Raw genomic sequence first — 21015 nt, forward strand, 5'->3', positions numbered from 1 at the left:
CTTAATTATAAGGTTTAAATAACTTATTTGTTTAAACTATGATTCCTGGGTCATGCATAATGCTAATCTATGCTCACGAGTCCCACCCAGCATGGTCAATGGTCAGGGATTATGGGAATTGTAGTCTTGTTAAAGAACAATGTACTAAACCAGGGTTTGGCATTATGCGCAAACCAGTCTGAGACCACTGTATTTAAACTGTCGTTACATATTTATTTAAGAAATGTATACCCCACTTTCCAAATGCTCTCCGAGGCACATGATCATAACCATCCAAAGCAATTAGCTCGTCTCTTGGCAATGTGCAATGCAGCGGCATTCTGGAGTTATTGCACTATGACTGATGGCCTTATGGGACTCAGAAGACTGGACCCACGCCTGGAAGTCTTCTGCTGAGAAGTACTAGACATATATCTACTAAAGGTGGGAGTCTCCACATAGGCCAGATGGAACATGGGCCCCAGCTCTTCTGAAAAGGTCCACTCAAGTCTAGAGCCCCTCTTTTCAAGAAGGTATTGCTAGTCAATTTCTTGCACCAAGATCTACCAGAATAATGATCACTTTAGGTGACGCTTAGTTTTAAATGGAGCACTTCAAATGGGCTACTGGTCCTAATAACAGACTTCTCTTAGAAGGAAGTCAAGTTGTCCCCTATTCACAAATGGAGAACTTTTCTGATAGTATACAAGTTACAGTTGGTATAGGTATTGCAACAAAACAGAAAAAGAGCAGGAAATGAAATTAACTCACTCATGGCATGGGAGCTCTTGAAGGGCCAAACTGAAGTTTATGCTTATGATGAAAGAGACCGTAAAGGGGCTGCAGAATTATGCACTGTCTCCTTGCCTTCTCAAGTCTCCATAGCAAATGCCCCACTTCTTCCTTCATTACCACTAAAACCTGCTGACCTCTAGATGCTCGAGGATGTAGTCTAACTCCCAGCCAACATGGCCAGTGACCAAGGATGGTGGGGGTTTGAGTGTAGCAATATCTGGAAGAATACTATGCCTGAGCTGAAGGCCACATAGGCACAAAAGTTAAGTAGGTCCTCCAAACCAGGTTAACTAGGGATAAGTCTACACTCTTTCCCCAATAGAAATAGACACTGCCATATATTTTCTGTGAGGAGGAGTGAGAAGCTAAGACTGAAGAAGCACAAGCAGGGCAGCACTTTGCTAGCATGACTTGAAAACACTTTCCCTTTCAGTTTCCTCATGGTACAATGTGAAGTTTATGATCTTATATATATTTACAATAAAAGGCAGCAGTTTGAATTCCACAATATGCTCTTTAATATTGAAACACTGGATTCAGTTACACCAACAGTGCTCAGATGGCATCTCTTACCTTCGCCAACCTCTGTCGATAAGATCTTGGTAATCTTGGACAGTCAGTGAATGAGCCCACATGCCTGAAACACACATCAAACAAGACATGAGGGAGAGAGGGGAAATAAAAACTTCACTTCAAATAATGGGAACAAAGCCAGTTCCTGTGGAAAGCTACTGCTTCCTGTATTTCTTTGCAACACAAAACCTTATAAAAAAAAAAACTGCTGAAATTTTTTAAACACAAAATTAAAACTTTGGATGAACATTAAAATCCACATTCCTCACTAGTTTTGCTACATCCACCCAACACTTCAACACCCTATATTTAGTCTCTACCCCAATCCCACTGACCAATCTAATTTACTACGCTCCATTAGCTTTTCCCACCATTACTCTCCCCAAGTCAATGCTTAAGAGAAATGGTCCTATCTGCATTAGCAACAGGTTCTCCTTGTCCTGCTTTGACATGTCACATTCACCTCTATCTGCTCCTTCTGTCTCACAGGCATTCAGTAACTCTGCCAAATCTAGCTCTGTGTTTATTCGCCCACCATTTATTCTGTCCCATTGTTCCTTACTGTCCCACCCTTTGCCTCTTTGCAACAAAACCCATTTCTTTCCTCAAAAATATTGAACCTCCTCCTCTACTGTCAGTTTTTCATTAGTTCCTGCTCACACCCACAATATTGCTCTTTAACACAGCAGAGAGCCTATTACTATCTCTGGGTGAGTAGCTGTAGATCAACAGGGATTTGTGACACCCTATTCTTTTAACAACAACAACATGACTTCCCCTTCCCAATTAGGCAGCCAAAATGAAAAGAGCTTGGAGAACAAATATTTTGTGTAGAGGAGGACTGTGAGCTCAAAAGAAACCCCTGCACTGCTTAGCAGCTGCTAAGAGGCAGTCCAGCTAGCCACTCTCCACATTAGTGAAGCCTGCCTTCTCTGCTTTAACCCTCTCAGCAGTCACATTGCCAGGCCTTTTGTACTGTCCCCGTGGTTCTTCCTAGTTCTGAGAGCCAAAACAAAACACAAAACAGGGAAGGGAGTGGGTAGCAAATAAAGGATCCAGAGAGAGGACAGTAACTAACTACCAACCATTTTTATGAAGAAGGCTGAGTTCATGAAAGTTTACACCTGTGGTTTTTAAGGGGGGCAATTTGAGAATGCATTAGACCAAGCTTTTTAGGCTTCCTCCACATGAAGAGTTCACTTTTTTATAATAAGAATTATATGTCGGGGGGGGGGCAGAATCAGGATTTTAGAGATGCTTAGGTGGGGCATAGCAGAAAAAGAAAAAAGGTTGGGAATCACTGCTTTATACCATTAACACGTTTGGATTTTGGATGCAGGTGTGTGTGTGTGTGTGTGTGTGTCCCTTCCCAATCCCTGCTGCAATCCTCCAGATTGCACAGCAGTCCCTGGCTTTTCAAGGGAGGCCTGAAAGGGGTAACCCACCCCCTTACCTTATCTCCTTGTGGCAGCCCCTCAGCTACTGCCCTAGAAGGAAGTGGGGTACCCAGAAAGTGGGCTTGTGGGTTTCATTAAGCCCCCCACTCCGCCTCGCTTCTTCACCATAGCTAGGAGGTGGCAGGAACTTAGGTGAACACCAACCCGCCTAGACTTCCAAGGGTCTGCAAGGAAAGTGAATCATTTCGGACCCCCCAGAGCCAAGGCCCAGCTCTGCCCATGCGCACTTTCCATGCATCTGGCGCTCTGCTCTTATTTCTTTAAAAGGTAGTTTTAAGGAAAGGGAGACACGCGCGCAGCGCCCTCCCTTCCTCCGCTGCTTCTCCCCGCCCTCGGGACCCTAACCGTGGGAGAGGTTGCCGGTGTCGCTCTTGCAGTAGCCGCAGCGGTAGCCGTCGTCTCCGCCCAGGTACTCCACGATACTTGGGGAACTACTCCCCCCCGCCGCCGCCATCTTTGCCGGCCGGCTTAGGGTGCCACAAACCCTTCAGGGGCCCCGGGAAGCAGCGGCAGCAGCGCCGGCGGCCGCCATCTTAGCAAAGGGCAAAAGTTTGGGTGGAGCAGGGAGAGGGCTCCAGTCTCCCTCGCTTTCTGTCGCGACTTCCGGGAGCCCATCGCACAGCTTCGCATCTTCCATGTGCGGGGCCAAAAAAAAAAGAGGCATCAAAGGTAAATACTGCGTCTTAAAGGGACAGGTTTCTTATTAGTTGCAGCGGGTTTAAGTTTATCGTATCCTCTGCCTTAAAAAAAACCCTTTAGACATAGATATCGTTTCTTTTTCCGGGACGGTTTTGGGTTTTTTTTTCTTCTTTAAAACCATCGTGGCAAACAGAAATTCAACAGATGCGAGATGAAATGATGGGAGAATCATTCACCTGTTTTGTTCACTTTGCTGCCTGCTATGCAGCCTTTGGAAGGCATTGTAAATTTCCCCAGAAATAGCTCGATACTGTGTCGCTAATGCAGCCAGTGAATTCTCAGTTCTGACAGTTGTGTAGGTATCGTGCATACATCTTGCACACTGTGCTTGTTTTATTTGGGCATCAATCCCACTGTGTAGAATGAGATTCCCCAGGTAAAGAAACATAGGACGACAGCTTTATTTCCACTTGAAGTCACTCCAGGCATTGGGGAAGTAACATATAAACTATTAAAATAATTACAACATCTGCTCCAGAGCTCCGGGGCCAAGTATACCCTTCCCTTCCGTTTTGTCTAATTGCCTAGCCAATTTTTCCCTGTCCTCATACAATCTGATTAATGAGCAAACTACTCCTTTAAATTATGTCAGTGGGATAAACATTACTGAAGCTGCAGCCCTCTCTACCCACTCAGCGGGACTCACTTTTAAGCAGAGACTGCCGCCATACTGAGGAAGGAGGACTAGAGTGCTCAGGTTTCCAATTTTTTACGGCTTTCTGACATTTTAAAACGTCGCACGAAACTCATAGACGACAAAACAACTATGCAGGTTCATCAGAAGCAAATCGCACTGAGCTCAGCCGAGCTTCACTTTCGCACAAGTTTATTTTGGTGTAAATCCCACTGTTTGTGCGGGACTAAACGGTGTGCTCAGTGGGGTTTACCCATTTGCAAGAGCCTTACTTCTGAGCAAACGGGTATTAGGCTAGACTAGAGCTCTAAACGCCTCCTTTTCGCGGGCTTAATTTCTCTTAATTTCCTCCTCGCCCAACTACGTTTCCCCATTCAAAAGCTCCGAACCTCTGTCCAAAAAAAACCAACTTTTTTTGGAGCCAAGAGCCTGGAAGGTTTGTTTCAAAGCTGGAAGGACGAAGGAGCCCTTGCCTTATCTCGAGTTTTCACTTGTGCTACTGCTGCTCCTCGGCTGGGAGGCTGCTAACAGGGGGTGGGGGGGGGAGCAAATGCAAGGGCTGCGCGGCACTCCCTGGTTCTCGCGAGGAAGGCGGCCGGCAGCAGCGAGGACAGGAAAAGTCTCAACACGAACGCCGCCATTTACTGTATTCCCAGGCGGAGAGCAGGGCGACCGGCGGCGGGCTCCGTAAAAGCGACGGACAGGGCGTGCCAGTTCCGCCATCTTTGCTGAGGGAAGGGCGTTAAGTAACAGCGGCGGAGAGAAAAATGCACCCGCGACAGGTGTGCTGCTGGCAGCCGTTGCTACGTAGTCGGGGATTTCCTCTGCAGGCACATCGGCGCCTACCTTCCCCGCCCCGCCCCCCCGCCTTAGTTGTTATTCCACCCTCCAGCTCTTACCGTGGCTTGCTTTCCCCCCGGCAGAGTGACAGTAGCCGCACCGGTAGCCCTCTCTCGTCCCTTCGTAGGCCACGACGGAGTCCATGATGCCCAGCCGGTCCTTGCGGGGAAGCTGCTCCGAGCTGCTTGCGCTACGATGCCTCGTTGGCAGAGGAGGGGTGATCGGAGCACCTTGAGCCACCTGCTCCACCTTGCGATCGTTTTGGCAAGCTTCTCCCCCTCCCTTGCCCTTCACCTGTTCCACCCACCCCAAATAATGAGCTTCAGCCCCCGAGGATGCGGCTCTAGGAGCACCATCGCCTGCTAAACACGAGCGCGCTCTCCCCACCTCGAAGCACGTGCCTCTTGCTTTCTGGGTAGGAAACTGCCGCGCTTGCACTGGAATGTCCCTTTTCAGAGCCCCAGCTTTCAACAGCCAACTGCTAATACAGGGATGTGCAACAAGTGGCCCTCTAAATGTTGTTGGGACTTCCGTCTCCCATTATCCCTGACCACTGGCTACATTTGCTGGGGCTAAAGGGAGTTGTGAGTCCAGCAACATCTGGAGGGCGTAAGTAGGGTGGCCACCTGCTTTGGACTCATAACCAGAAGTCAGTGTGCAAAACACTAGATTTGCTGCAATTTAACGAAATTGTCTCTCCCAAACTCCTCTCCTAGCCCAAATCCAGGGCTCACTAGCATGTGAAAATGCCTGCTGACAAGGGGCAGAATGAGAAATACAGTAGCTTGCTCTTACACATTAAAAAATATTCTTATATTAATTTTTCGCACACGAAACCTGAGAGAACATGTGCCTTCCTCCTTTTGTTTCTGGACAGAAATGCTGGTACACCAATCACTTACATTAAAGTCTTTTACTGCTATAGGCATCTGCCACTACCACATAAGAGGGAAAAGAAAACTAGAAGCTTAAAGTTGAGCCATTTAGGCAACTATAGCCAATAACACTTGCCAACCTAAACACTTAATGGAAGAATAAGGACCAGATCAGCATTTATTCTGCCTTCAGACCATCATTTGCTGGTAACAACGGCAGCTGCTTAAACAATACAATCCAGTATTTTAATATTGTACTAATTTCCACCATCACACTAGAAGGAAGGATAGTTCCTTAAAGCTCTGCTCTTCTTGAGTGCAGAAAGATATAGATTCTAACAAATACATTCATCCTTCTCTAGTTCCTAGGATGACATTCCAAGGGCCATAAGCACCATCTGATTTCTCTCTCAGGCCAGATAAATCTGAACTCAAAGGTCTCTGTTCCAGCTGCCACAGAAATGTCCCCACAGTCCTGATATGAAGGAATGCATTAGCAATAGAGGTTTCCCAATTCCCTACTAGTTCCCCAAACTGGGGGGTGGGAAAAGAGACTATGCCAGGGTTGGAGATTAATTGTCAAAGGGAGTAAAGCAAACAAAAAACCAATAGCAATTTTTAAAAAAATCATGGAAAAGGCCTAGACGAGAGCAGCACTGTTCTGCCCTGTAGGCATGAGCCTGGCAGGGCACTGGATGAGACAGTCTTACCATGTTTCCTTCACCTCACCTTAGATTTAAGTCTTAATTGTCCTGCAGGTTTCCAGGTGGGGTGGGCATGAGAAATAAATTGATATGACCGTACTACAGGACACGGGTGGCGCTGTGGGTTAAACCACAAAGTCTAGGACTTGCCGATCAGAAGGTTGGCGGTTCAAATCCCCGTGACGGGGTGAGCTCCTGTTGCTCGGTCCCTGCTCCTGCCAACCTAGCAGTTCGAAAGCACGTCAAAGTGCAAGTAGATAATAGGTACTGCTCTGGCGTAAAGGTAAACGGCGTTTCCATGCGCTGCTCTGGTTCGCCAGAAGCGGCTTAGTCATGCTGGCCACATGACCTGGAAGCTGGCTCCCTCGGCCAATAAAGCAAGATGAGCGCCGCAACCCCAGAGTCGGCCACAACTGGACCTAATGGTCAGGGGTCCCTTTACCTTTTACTACTACAGGATATGGGTTAGATGTATGCACATAAGTGATTAAGTCCATATTATGGAGGCTGGTGACAGAGGGGCGCATATTAGGCCAGTATTAAGTTCCCCCTGGCCCACTGCACATGCAATGAACTAAGTAAGAATTTTACTAAGCTCCTGCACAGAGAAATCCACAGAAGTTATATAATTCTCCTACCACAGGCTAATGGTTAGAGATGACTATCCTTTCATATTCACGAACACAAGTTGCTACTTGGTACATTGGCCTATATTCCTACTATAATGTTGGTATTAAAGCTAGGTTACAATTAACATTACTATCACCTCACCAGCATGCGAGTTAGCAGTTGGCAACTGATGTAACTAGAAAAATTACACACACGTAACTAGAAAAATTACACACACGTAACTAGAAGAGATACAGCATTTGTGGTTTTATTGAATATTCTTAACATAAGGAAACTGAACCGTACAATTTATAAACAATACTTGCCAATCTATTTCTGAATGAATTGTTATGGCTGTTGTATCTTACTGTTTTCAGCACAGTTTGTAGAAAAATATTGCATAAATTCAAATCTAATATATAGTACAATTTGGTTTTACATCTATGCCTTTGTATTCTGTTCCAAGACCCCTTTCATATAATCTTGAATTATCACTTTGCTTTGATTTTCATGTAGTTGAAACCAACTAGTTCTTTAAAAAGTTCTTTAAAAAGACAGCAAGTTCTGTGGCCCATAAAACAAGGCAGCTCCAGGAATACATGGTTACTCCAAAACCGATAATCCAAATGGATCTTCTTGATTCTTTTAGACTTTAAGGCACATTTGTCTACAAATATGGGTAGTTGTATGCATGTGGAAGGGAGGCTACTATAGGCTGAAGGACAACTAAGTTACACTACAATATAAGCAATATATGTAACATACAAAAAAAATTTCAAAGCAAACTTCCATGTTATTACATTCTATGACTTTGTTTGCATGTCATAATTTGGCTTATAAACTATCAGTCACATTGGTACAAGTTTAGAAAACCATGCTTGTTTCACTCCACAAGCTGTAACCAAGACTTGTCCTTAGCTTACTGGTTCATGCTTTTCTTGAAGAGAAGCAAACCACGAGCCAAGGCTCCAACATAATGCTAAGTCAGACCATGGCTTAGCTTCAAGTAGCATGACAAGCCATGTCATCAGGGGATGAGCAAAGCAGCCACAATTTTCTGAATGCACACCAGTATGCTTGCTCGTTCAAACCATAGTTTGAGCTTTGCGTTACATGCAAACTCTGCCATTAGAAAAATAACGATATACCTCCCCCCAGAGTTGTTTCTCGGACATGCCACTTCCTTCTTCCCTTCACCAGAAGTAGCCTTCATAGAGCACAACGCAAATGCATATGTATATCTATTTTGAGATGTACAGGAAACTTGCTATTGAAGCAGTTTCAATGGAAACAGACCTTGATGCACTCATTCAGCCAGCTGTGGAGGTTTTATCATGCAGAAAGATACATGTATCATGCTCTCTTCTAAGCTTTCCATTTCTAAACTTTTTCCCTTCTCCCCATCATCATATATAGATGATGGAATTCAGAATCTGATGTGGCTAAGCAAACACCAATCTCTTTGTTTTATACCAAAGGCTCATTTGCAATTAACATGTACTTAACACTGTGCAGATTACAATGGGACCATCCCTCAAAAAGAGCTGGGATGGAGCCATTCTAAATCTTCAATGGAATGAAGTTGAAACATGTAAAAACATCACTTACAGAACGGACATACAGAAGGGCAGAACCTTCAATTTAAAACTTTTGCTGTTAAAGCAGATATATAATACGTTATCACCTGGAGAGACAGAGATTCTCCTATTCAAATATCTGATCCTTAAATAGAAAAGGATTCTGTCATCCTCCTGGCAAAACTTCAAACAGGAAACTGGTCAGCACTGTCTTCTTATAGATCCTTAGGATGCCTGCATAATAAATAGAACACAAACCACTACAAAGTAAGCTTTGTTATGTCTTCAAATATAATAAAAAAGTAAGGCTGTCATAATGGTGCAGTTCGCTTGGCTGCTGATAGGTGGCAATAGAATTATGAGAGCTACTGGTCAACAGCCGCTTTGGAGGGCAAGTAGAAGGGAAGCAGAGGAGGGAGGATGTAGCAAATACAGGTAGGTGGGTGACCCAGGAGAACCGTGCAAGTACTATCAAGACAGGCTGGTGAAGTGCCCCAGCAACAACCTTACTCTGCTGCTGCCGCCATTGCCCACCTCACACCAATGATGCCATTTTAACCTCAGCAGTGTCAGAGGGAGAATGTGAGGGATATGGAGGAGGGAGACAGAGGCTGGCAGCTCAGGCAAGTCGCAAAGGAAGGCAGGACAAGGCAACTGTACAGCAACTATTCTGCTCTGCCAACGCCTACCACTTCCCTCCTCCTTGGACTCTGATGCAAAGGCTGAAATGGTTTTGGGGTGAGGAGGGCAGCATGAGCGGAAGAGGCAGGAGGAGGTCTAAGTGGAATGGGGTTGGCGAGTGAAGGGAAGCAAAGCAACCAAGCAGTGTAGCCTCTAGTCTGTACATAAAGGGAAGAATCACACTGGAAATAGCATAAAATGATTCTGTGGTAAGATTTATGCCTGAAAGGCACCTTACATTCTCTCCGTTTCCATCTGATGTCCCAGTCTTTCTGGCAGGTGGAATCATGGGCTGTGAAATCTCAAAATTCCTCACAATATTCTGCAGCAAAGAGTTTGATTGTAATGTTATCAGTTCAATTCATCCTTTTGTGTATATAACAAGCACATTCACAATAAGCTCTCTGCCTTTTCTCCCAGCATCCATTAAACATATGAGGTCCATAATTGCAGAATTGTTACCCAACATGTATCTCTGGCCAATAAAAATATTCTTCCTCTGACTACTTCGTTTATTTAACATTTCCATTTACCTCCCATTCTTGATAACTCATCGTTATGACTGCTTGTTTCCGTGCTTGAGCATCCTCGTCATTGTCTTCTTCAGGCGTCAAAGGCTCTATCAAAATAGGTTGAAAATTGTTGAAATGTTTTTTGAAAATGAAAAAAAAAAGATATATTCCAAAGTAAAACATACATGTATGTAAGTTTAGTTAACTTTAGTCTTTGGTTTTTTTTTAAAAAAAAAAATCTTTAAAATTATTCTTGCCTATTACAGGAAGCTTATCCTGATCCAGCTTTATCCCTGCAAGTCCATCCTAGAAGAGAAACAACTTTAATTACTAACAAGAATCAAATATGCTTAACTTATATGCAAGAATCTGAAAATTGACATTCACCTGCAAAGTTCAGACATAATGAGAAATCATGATTTCCTGCTACGAGAATGAGCCACAGGAAGCCTCATAATAATTTGTCGTCCCCACCGCACCCCCATTCCCTTTTTTATTCCCCATTTTAAAGCAGATTTGTTTGAACTATGGTTACTGAGAACAAGCCAGGATTTCCCATTTTTCAAAAGATTTTAAGGATCAGGCCATGTTCCCTATGGTTTTCAAGTTTTGAATTCTAAACCCATATAATGATCGGGAGAAAGCAGATTCAGACACATGGTTCAAGATTACATATCAAACAGGATATTGGGACCAGGAGCATGCAGTTCCTCCCCACCCGCACAAAAATTACACACAAATTGCAGTAAAGAATTGCATGCATCTGTCAGCAACCCATAAATATAAGCTGTTTATTTTTATTTTTTATTGACTTTGACAACTTTGATTTAAGCCAGGCTTACACAGCAAATTTTGGAAATGCTTCATTTTATAAAAGTTGTTTAAACAGTTATAACCAGCAGAGAAACTATGCAGAAATTTATGTAAAAGTTTGCACATCAGAGGGGAGGATCCATAGAGTTCTCTTGGCCCACTTTTTAAAGTGCAAAATTTTCAACGTGGACAAAGTTAGAGGTGTTCTGTAGCTGGGATTATCAATGACACAGCACAGGTACTAGGCTCAAACGTTTTCACTCAGTCTTTCCAGCCGGTGCCTCCTTGCTATTTTGGACTACCAGCTCCAACCAGCATAGCCAGTGGTCAGAAACAGCAGGAGTTGTAGCCTAACATCTGGAGGATTCCAAGGCAGGTTAAGGAAGACTAATTTCAGGTTATGTTCATATGAACTATTTGTTAATCATACATGGCTATGGTGCGAATTAGCTAACTAACAGCCCTGTGAGAAAGAAACTTCCAAGTCCTCTGCTTCTTCGCAATTCTGCCTCCAAGAAAATTAAGTACAACAATGGCAATCATGGAAGTATGAAAATAAAACCAGCTTGTTAGTGACAAAATAAAGCTTCAAAAAGTTTCTCCTTACCCTTATTAAGAATGAAACGTGAAACATGTTTTCCACAGTTCGTGCAAAAGAATCTGGATCAGTCACAAACTCAAGGAAGGATATTGGATTATTAGCTACAGAAAGAAGAATGTGGCTTTGTCGTTACTGCTACAATTAGCTACCTCTTATCTACCTCCTCTCTTGCTTCCTTTAAACTCTCATTAGGTAGCAATTCATGCACATCTAAAATTCTGGAGAGATCTATTTTAATTTCATATTTGCTCTTTTCCATTGCAGATCCTGCACTGATTGAGAGCAGTGGTCCCCAAACTTTTTTCCTCATGGACCACTTGAAAATTGATGGTGGCAAAGCAATTTACTAGGTGAATAAGCTTTTCCAGAAATAACACCTGAGAAATTAAGTAGGTAACAAAAAGCAAGGCTATAGACACAGACATTTCAATTTCCAATGTTGTACCTTCACGCATCAGTAGAAAAGGATTAAGTGCTGCATTCCCCTCCTCCTCCACACTTATTCTTAAAGGAGGCAGAAGAGAGAAACTGGACTCCAAAATATGTTCCATTTATACTTACGATCTTCTCTGTGATAGGCTTGTAAGAGTCCCAAGATCCTCTCTACTTCTTTTTCTGTAGCTTCCTCATGAGATTCTTCCATTTTGTTCAGCTGAAGAACCCAACAAGACAGCAAGCTATCATTCACGCAGCTGCACTGTAATCCGCATTCTCCAGTTCCCCCATAATATTTTGCACTTATAGCAAGGAAATTAAAATTCTATAACTCTTATTAAAGTCAGCTGTATTATTTTGTGCGCTCCTAAGGTCAAATGAAAGATCTACATCAATATCTACAAGATACAAGTAGATACCGTATTTTTCGCCCTATAGGACGCACCTAATTTGGGGGGGGGGGGAATAAAGGGGGGGAATTATTTTTTTCCCCCAGGCGCGGGGGAAGCCCGAGCTTCCCCCGACCCCAGCCCCCAGAAGAGGCAGCTCTCCGCAAGCCGTGGGAGCCCAGCGCTGGGCTCCCACGGCTTGCAGAGAGCTGCGCGAAGCTAAGCCTGGGCGCGCTGCGCCTCCCCGCTGTTCCTCGAGCTTGTGGGGCTGGCGGCAGGGAGAAGCGGGCTTCTCCCCGCCGCCAGCCTTCAAAGCAGGTGGGGGATAGCGGGAAGGTGCGCTGCGCCTTGGTTTTTGAATGTTTGTAAAAGTCAAACGGACTTCCGGAATGGATTCCATTCGCCAACCAAGGTACGACTGTAATATATATATAGAGAGAGAGTGTGAGTGTGTAGCTTAAACATTTAGGTATGTCGAAGTTTTGCTCAAGCTGCAGGATTCCAGTGTCCCAAAGGTGGGGGGGGGGTGTATGTGCTAACTGAGACATGACTTTTAAGTCATACTACTAATGTACAAGGAAACTATTGGGAGAGAACTACAGAGAGCTCACTAACAGACCAAATTGAAAAGCAAGTTTTCAGTGGTGGTTTAAAGGAGTTTTATGCCTGCTTACAAACTGCAATACAGTGGTACCTCGGGTTACAGACGCTTCAGGTTACAGGATTTTGGCGCTGCGGTTTGCGATCGTGCCTCCCGCATGGATCACATTTGCAACCTGAGGTTCCACTGTATTAGAAGCTACCTTCCACTTCAACAATACATTTTTTTCCTTGAATGCACATCATATCAACGTAGGAAAAAACCTCACATCACACCCTGCTCTAATAAGATGGTTCTGTGCTTCTGAACAAAAAGCAGCCTTTCACACTGGGTTATAAATTTGCAAAAGGTACCTCTGTTGCCTGCTTATGGCTATGGTGATTTCAGAGTGGTTGGAGAGATGAGGTTGAAATTCCTACACTGTCGAGAAAGTCATGGGGTGACTTTGGGCCAGTCACCACCTCTCAATTTAACCTATCTGGCAAGGTTATTTTGAGGATAAAATGGTCAAGACCCATACACCTAAGGTTTCTTTGAGAAAAGTGGGCTACATATGTAATATGTAGTGCCTTCCATCAGCTATAGCTGGTGGCCCAGCTGAGCCCCTATCTGGAAAGGAGCAGCCTAACTTCTATGTTCTTCGTAACCTCTAGGTTAGATTACCCTGCAACACATGATACGTGGCGCTGCCTCTGAAGACAGTATGGAAACTTCAGCTGATGCAGAATTCAGCAGCCACTTTGCTCACTGGGGCAAGACGGTTTGAGCATAGAGTGCCGATGCTGGCCCGACTGCCAATTAGTTTCTGGGTCCAAGTGCTGGTTTTGACCTATAAAGCCTTAAATGTCTCAGGACTGCAACAGCTCAAGGGCTGTTAACCCCGCTCCAGCAATCAACATCCCCAGGAAGGTCCACTGGGCACTTTCATTATATATTTTAGGCAAAAGGTGAAAACATTCCCCTTCTTCCAGGCCTTCGACTAATTGAACAATCTATGGCCTTTTAAACTGGGACAGTGTTTTTATTTGTTAGTGTCATACACGTGGAGGAAAACCTTAAAACAAGTAGCAGAGTTCCCAAAAATAGATCAGAGGCAATAGTACTTCATCCAGCAGAGCTTTGCACTGAAGGCAAATGAGCCTAATGGTCACAAATTCAAATACATTCAGGACTAGCACAGTCCACAAAAAATCCACTTGCAGCACTTACAAAAAAATATAAACTTATAACAAGACTAAAACTTAACACCAAGCATACTATGTACAGAACACCTCACCAGAAGGAAGAGAGAAAGAGAAACCCAGTCTCCTTCTGACCTATATTAACAGTCAGCATGACCTTAATTGGAAGAGATAAGAGAACCAGTTCAAACCAGCTTCCCAGAAGGTATAACCCAAACAATTATGACCCTTTTGCCTGCTTCGCTCACACAGAGAAGCTTCTAGGAAAGATCTCTACATATCAGATCAGTACTTTCGGCACTAAGCAATGCAAACTGACAGTTACTAGGTTATATATTTGTATTTTTATATTCTAAACCACCCTGTAATGCTTGGATGAAGAACAGTACAGAAATTTAATAAATAAATAACAATGTATTTATGCCTGAGTCCTGTTTTGTCACTATACTGTGAACTACAATCAATTCTTTCCAGCCTTAAACATGCACCCTTAAGCTCCATGTAGCTTACACTTGCATTGCAGTGGGTTGGACTAGATGACCCTTGGGTCCCTTCCAATTCCACAGTCCTATGATTCTACACATACACACCTGTGCAGGCATTGCCCTTCCTTCTTCTTTTGATCCTGGCTTCTTTCGTTGCCTCTCAACTCGCGGCCTCTCGACAGGAGGATCAGCAGTAAAAGTGCCCAACCTAAACCAAATAAAATATCGTTAAGTCCCTGATTTTTTGGAGGGGTGGGAGAGCCATAGCTTAGTGGTGAACATCGGCTCTGCGTGTAGAAAGTCCCTGGCATCTCCAGGTAGGGCTGGGAATGTTCCCTGTCTAAAACCTTGGACAGCCATTGGCATCAGTGGTACTGAGCTAGAGGAACAATACTGAGCTAAATGAAATGTGCAACATTTCAAAGACCTAATATAAATCTTGAATTCAAGATTCCTGCAAGCAAGTGTGTGGAAACATAAATTTCGAAAGAATTTGATGCTGAATCTGGAGAGATTAATTTTGCAATTAGTGTCACTGAGTTGCCTGTGGAGAGGTAAAATTGACGTCCAGGTTTGTGAAGACAGAGTACCAGCATATCTCTGGAGAACACATGCTTCCTAGTCCAAGGAATACAGAAAAGGCCTCATAAAACAGCTGTGTGTAAAGAACAACCATGGCAGCCGGGCATAGAAACAGGAAATACTACTTTATCTTCTCATTCTGAAAAGTTCAAAATAAAGGTAGCTGCAGTCCAAAAGCCATCAGTCTCTTTTCTCCAGCGCTACCTGGTTAACATCCTGTCTACATTTGGTGCAACACCCCCTCAAGGTGCAAGGCAGAAAGGACAAGACAGTGAAAAGCCTCTGCTGCTGCTTCTCTCCATCTCCAGATGATCAGCAGCAGCCACTGACAGAAAAGGAGGACCAAATGTTGAGTTCACTTGGCTATGTGATCAGACAGCACTCTGCAAAGGTTTGTACTCGAACAGGGTTTTTGCCAATCCCTTCTCTACAGGGTAAATCCTGCAAGGCTTCTCATACCACAGTTAAGTTGAAGGAAACCTCAAAGAAACTTACATGCAATGGAAAACGGGTGCTCTTTTAAAATACTTCATTGCTTCTTGACCTAGTTTAGTCCAAGCATCACTAGGCAAAAATCCACCATCAGCCTGCTCTTCTTCGCTATCGCTATTTTCTCTTTCCAGGCGATTTAAACCCATAAATGATAACTGTGAACGAAACACACTGCAGTATCATTTCCTATCTGTAGCAAAAATGTACGTCACCAAAAACTATGAATCCACTTTCTAGAAATAGACATGTGAATGGAATATCAAGTGAAATATGTCAGAACTTTGAAGGGAAATAACAAAGAAACTTAAATGAGATTCTATTTAATCTAATAGAATCTTATGCTCAGAGGCCATTCCAAGCACATAGAGGGTCAAACCCCAGTTGTATTGCTCATAATCTTACTACAGACTTGCTACTAATTTAGCAAACTGCTATATTTAAAAAATCCTTACGTCTGGCTCAGCCAGGCTTACCTTACAGTCTTAAACTTCAAAAATAAATAAATCAATGTTTTATTTTTAAAACTGAGGGCTATTCAATTCTAGCCACACACTGGACCTGCAGCAGGTTGTGAACCATTTGCACTGTCCCAGCTATTACAACCTGTGACTCCAAGTCAACAGAGGCAGAACCCTTTCTGGTTCTTTTCCCTACCAGGACCTGCTCCCACCAGCTTCCTGTCTGCAGATGTGATCAGCTTAGTGAAGACAAGGGAGACCCTTATCCTTTCTACATACCCTGGCAACATGGCACATATAACCTTATTTGGCTCAACTGAACCACAAAGGGTACCTAGTAACAAATGGTGACAGCGCTGGTACCTGCCTGATGTAAGACGTTAATTTAGAAATATAACACAGATTTTAACTTACTGCCGCAAGCAACTTGGATCATGACAATACTGTGAGAATTGTAGGATTCCATACAAATGTGGCAAGACTGGAGAATATGGTATTGGGCAGAGTTTAGTTGCCCCCAACCAAAGGTCATGTTAAAAATAAGGAGCATGTTTCTCGTTCCTGTAGCAGAAGCTTTGTGGGCAATGCTTGGTGTTCAGTTCTCATTCTGGCTTCTAAATTTTTTTAAAGAGCTCTAGTACCCTGCATAGTTTCTTGGTCCTCTCCATAACTAAGAAATTAAAAATACTGACTAAATAAACAAGCAAAATATGCATAATTTAGGAAGTTTAAGCATAACTAAGTCAGCTTTTCTTTGCACATAACCAAAAGTATGCTGCTGAAAAAATTTTATTTATATTTTGACTTTAGCACAGAGGCTCTGTTCAGATATAGTTTGTGTTAACCATAGTTAAGAACACACCAGAGTTTGTCTTTCTAGCTGTACACAACGGTTTTAAGCTGCTTGTTTGCTTATTTCTCTCATCTGTTCATAACTCGAATTTCACAAGTTCTTGGTCATGTAACATACTCTTGGAACAAATAAACGGCCCTAAACTGAACTGAACACAAATTGTATTACAAACCAGTTTCAGAACCCAGTCTGTTGGTCCCAAACAAGCCACAGCTTGTGAACAGTCTTTGTTCACAAACTTAAAAAACTCCATGGTTTGGCAAAACAGCCCATGATTTTGTATTACCTCTGAACCCAGAGTATGTCCTACCCAGCTATGTGAATCTTGCATTTCATATTACAGGATTTGGGACCTTTGTATATTTGGGACCTTCGTATAAGTGCTCAACAATGTGCTTATCTCGCAACCATAAAGTTGTTATTTCCTTTCACATCTATACAAGAAATAATTTTGCTAATGAGCAGTAGGTAACCAGGAAAAATAGTGGTGATGGTGATTTATGGAACCAACTCCTATTTAATAACTCTTAAACATAGCAACTTTATATTACTTCAAAACTGATCGCTGCAAACTTACTAAATCTTCAGCAAACTCAGATGGATCAAACACTGACATCTCCGAGTGCAACTGGCTTGCTTTTTCCTTTCCTAGATTTGATGCCAAAACTAGGAACTGAGCATCCAAAGCAGCCTCCCTTGCCCGGGACACTGTTATGAAAGAAATACATTTTGTTACTCTCAGAGGCAATTGAAAAATAAAAACAATTTGATTTTAATTACCACCCACTTTTCTAAGGGGCCAAGATTTCAGGCCCTCAAGCATTCAATGAGCTCTACTAGAACAGAAAATTGCAATTTATCAAATACATTTCTGCTTCTAAGATTGTTTGGAAGAGTGGGTTCTTAATAACCACCTGCAAAGAGTCTGCTGAAGGTGCCTAGAGATAATTTGGTTGCAAACCCTAAAAGACCTACTCTCCCACTTAGACCAATGTCACTTGGTCTGGGGGGGCTTGGATGGACTCCAGCTTCCAAGGCCTAGTTAGTTTAGGACCACGCTGTTATGCGCTGATTGATTTATTGTAGTTATATTTTGATAAATTATTAGATGGAGTGCCATTTTTCAGTAGTCATACCTCTGGTTGTGTTAGGTTCATGTTGCGGATTTTCGGGTTGCGAATGTGGCAAACCCAGAAGTGTATACTGCACGCTTTGCGCATGAGCACTCTGCGTGCTTTGCGCATGCGCAGGAGCGCTCTATTGCATCACGCGCACGCACAGAAGCGCCGCTCTACTTATGGACTTTTCAGGGTGCGAACGGCACCCCGGAACAGATCGCATCCATAAGTAGAGGTACCACTGTATATTGATAGGTATACTGAATATTATTGTGCTATGAATTTATTGCATTGTTTTGAGATTCTGTGGATTGTTTTTTGCTGTTCATGTTTGTATTTATATTCATAGAATCACAGAACTGTAGAGTTGGAAAGGACCCCAAGGATCATCTAGTCCAGGCACCCCCAAACTCGGCCCTCCAGATGTTTTGGGACTACAGTTCCCATCATCCCTGACCACTGGTTCTGTTAGCTAGGGATGATGGGAGTTGTAGTCCCAAAACATCTGAAGGGCTGAGTTTGGGGAAGCCTGATCTAGTCCAACCCCCTGCAATGCAGGAATATGCAGCTCTCCCATACAGGGGACTGAACCTTCAACCTTGGATAGAGCGTGGCGCTGATAATGCCATATGAGCTGCTTCGTATGCTATTTTTCATATAAACTGTCTTGTGCACCAACTATGAGAAGATGGCATATAAATAAAATTGGCATTGATATATGAAGCAACAAGAGGATGCTAGGCAATGGAAGCTACCTTGTAATTGTTCCTAAATCAACCTAACATTCCAATTCAAGAATGGTTACAGTTTTCCAAGTCAGTAGGAAGGGAGCCCCTGAAGACATCTGGTTAGAGTACAATTATTTGTACATGTATCAGTCGTACTCTATCAACAGGCACAGAACCAAAGAGCCAGAAAGATAATGTTTCAGAGAAATGAGAAACTTCAAAGGCCTTGAAAACAGAAAAGAACAGCTACCCTCCTCTGCCCCCGCTTTTTCCCAGGCCTTCACACTCCTATTCCTGCTGTTATCTAAGGAATGCAGAAAGCTAGAGCCAGCATCCTTGAAAAGATTGCTTACACTGTCTCTCCAAGGATGTTGACTTTAGTTAAAAAAAATAAAAATTAAGTTCAGTTCTATTTGACACAAGACAAAATATTAGTTACTTTTTATTTCAAGCACTATTTTATTTCAAGCACCATTTCCAAATGTAAAGTGGGTGGGGAGGCGAGAGAAGTAAATATAAGTATCCATTGTGGGCTACCACCATCTTACCTCCTGTAAATAGTCTATTCGCATCTTCCAAAGCCTCTGTGAGTTTATCATTTCTGGTGCTCAGCATCATTTCACGATTCTCTAGAATAAAAATCAAGCATAAGTAATGTGCTTTTAAAGGAAAACAAAAACAAAATAAAAACACATAATCCAAAATATACCCCTCAAGTAAATATGAATGCAAGTCAGCTACAGCTCTAAATTGTACCTCTTGACTTACAGCTTGTTTAACTTTATGCATGTTCTAACCACAGCAACAGCTCTAGAATCATCAACCTAACAGCACCTACATTTAGAACAAGCATACGCAGGTTGGAAACCAGGTAACTGAAGAAGCACCACTCTCAATACTTGCTAGCGCAGGTATTAAAATAACCTTGGGAGGCCATAACATTTAGGATTAGGATTTCATGAGAATTCCTAAAGAAGAGCATGAGAAAAGCTGCCAGTGGGTTGAAAGAAAATATGCATTTAATTGGCGCTATTTGATGAATAAAGTAAATAAGGCAAGGTTGTAAAGAAATTATAAAAGCCGTGAGATTGAAAAGAAACAGGGGGATTCACATATCACTATTTTGTCCCAAGTGGGGCATTCCGTTCCAGAGCACACTCGAGGATATGCAAACTTTCAAAACATTTTCGGTTTCTCTTCCGTACTACCCGCAGCAACGGAAGAGCTGCGTTTTGCACCCTTTCCGTCGCGAGCCACGACACAAAAGCCATGCATCAATGAAGCACAAAAAAACAATTTTCCCCATGGCCGATGGGGAGTACAGTACGTATTGCTATTCCAACTTACGACGCAGAAGGGAGAAAGTGAGAGTGCGAAGAGGGGGGTCGGGTCCCTGCTTCCCTTATGTGGCCACAAGACCAGCATCCCCCCACCCCATTTCCCTACCAGTCATACAACTACCGCCGAGTGGTCACGCCAACTTTTCCCTAGGGCGCGTGGGAGGGACGACCCCCGGGACCGACGAGGGGGTCGGGGGACTAGAGGAGCCCGGCGCCTGCAGCGAAGCTTCCCCGCCTCCCCTCTTCTGCCCGGCACCTACGCTGCACGGAGGAGATGAGCTCCCGGTACTGCTGGCGGAGCAGCCGCCGCGTCGCTTCGTCCGCCCCGTCGCCGCCCGACGGCCCCGGCAAGGCGCCCACCGCTCCCGCTGCTCCTCCGGCCGCCCCGTCCTCTTCTTCGCTGCCTCGCCCGTCGCCCGCTCGCGCCCGGCGTCGAGGAGTGCCGCCGTCGGGGGAGCCGAGCTGCTGGCTTCGGGAGCGCCGAGGTGCGTCGCCGCGGTCGCTGCCGGAGCCGGACATGATAGCTGCGCGCTCTGCCCCGCGCGACTCTCGAGTGAGAGCGACTCTGCCCTCCCGCTCTCGCTTGAACCGCTCGGAGAAGGAGAAAGGGGGCGTGGCAGACTCCGGACGCCTCGCTCGACTTCCGGCAAAAGGACAGAGAGAGCTGTTAATCGGCTCTATACTTTCCTATCTCTAGGATGCTCGAGGTGAGCCGGATAAAGAGCGATGGCAAGCCGAGGGGTCCGAATCAAATCGCGAAGCGTAGCTCAGCCGCTAACGCTGCTTCCTTTGCGCCTGCGGTTCTTACTCCGCTGCCCACGCGCCGATGAAAAGGGTGCTGGCGCCTTTTCAAAGACACATCGTTCTCAATATGGTTGTGTACTTTTGATGTTTAATTTATGACTACTTTTAGTTTTGTTATGTTTGTAATTATGTGATTTTTTTATATATATGTTGCAGGCTGCCTTGAGCATGGTTTTAACTTTGGAAAGGCAATATACAAA

The 21015-nt window shown here is 44.0% G+C and overlaps 2 protein-coding genes across 10 annotated transcripts in view; both read right to left on the reverse strand.

The window, feature by feature from the left end:
- Positions 1 to 5402, reverse strand: part of ATE1 (arginyltransferase 1) — a 74127-nt gene extending 68725 nt beyond the window's left edge. The window contains exons 1-2 of one of the 7 annotated variants that reach the window (XR_013986356.1): positions 3150 to 3361; positions 1348 to 1411 (exon numbers count right to left, since the gene is read on the reverse strand). Coding sequence is in view for 6 of the 7 variants with exons in the window: in XM_081005266.1 (XP_080861392.1) it covers positions 1348 to 1411; positions 3150 to 3258 (173 nt within the window). In the remaining variant the exon portion in view is untranslated. Of the gene's footprint in view, positions 1 to 1347; positions 1412 to 3149; positions 3362 to 5036 lie in introns of those variants that run through there. The other 6 variants (XM_081005265.1, XM_081005267.1, XM_081005266.1 and 3 more) reach the window with 6 other exon arrangements.
- Positions 5403 to 7417: 2015 nt separating this feature from the next.
- NSMCE4A (NSE4 homolog A, SMC5-SMC6 complex component) lies at positions 7418 to 20598 on the reverse strand. 3 transcript variants are annotated; one of them, XM_081005279.1, is made up of 11 exons: positions 20272 to 20594; positions 19220 to 19300; positions 17403 to 17533; positions 15518 to 15669; positions 14546 to 14648; positions 11911 to 12001; positions 11356 to 11450; positions 10193 to 10241; positions 9957 to 10042; positions 9662 to 9745; positions 7418 to 8976 (listed from the first exon to the last, which is right to left on the reverse strand). In XM_081005279.1, exons 1-11 carry the CDS (start codon positions 20528 to 20530, stop codon positions 8968 to 8970), a joined length of 1140 nt encoding a protein of 379 aa, XP_080861405.1. In that variant the 5' UTR covers positions 20531 to 20594; the 3' UTR covers positions 7418 to 8967. The 3 variants fall into 3 exon arrangements, with proteins under 3 accessions (XP_080861405.1, XP_080861404.1, XP_080861406.1); XM_081005278.1 differs by lacking the exon at positions 7418 to 8976 and having other exon boundaries at positions 8983 to 9745; positions 20272 to 20598; XM_081005280.1 differs by lacking the exons at positions 7418 to 8976; positions 20272 to 20594 and adding an exon at positions 19428 to 19957 and having other exon boundaries at positions 8983 to 9745.
- Positions 20599 to 21015: the final 417 nt, after the last annotated feature.

The sequence above is a fragment of the Podarcis pityusensis genome (genome assembly GCF_964106645.2).
Source record: "Podarcis pityusensis genome assembly, chromosome: 5".
NCBI classification, from domain to species: Eukaryota; Metazoa; Chordata; class Lepidosauria; order Squamata; family Lacertidae; genus Podarcis; species Podarcis pityusensis.

What these genes read in the sequence shown, in the direction of transcription:
- NSMCE4A (XM_081005278.1), bottom strand. Translation starts at nt 20,530, where the DNA reads ATGTCCGGCTCCGGCAGCGACCGCGGCGACGCACCTCGGCGCTCCCGA. An exon ending in GCTCATCTCCTCCGTGCAGC is followed by an intron (nt 19,301 to 20,271) that starts GTAGGTGCCGGG and finishes TTTTTATTCTAG; the next exon opens with AGAATCGTGAAATGATGCTG. An exon ending in GCACCCGTTTTCCATTGCAT is followed by an intron (nt 14,649 to 15,517) that starts GTAAGTTTCTTT and finishes TATTTGGTTTAG; the next exon opens with GTTGGGCACTTTTACTGCTG.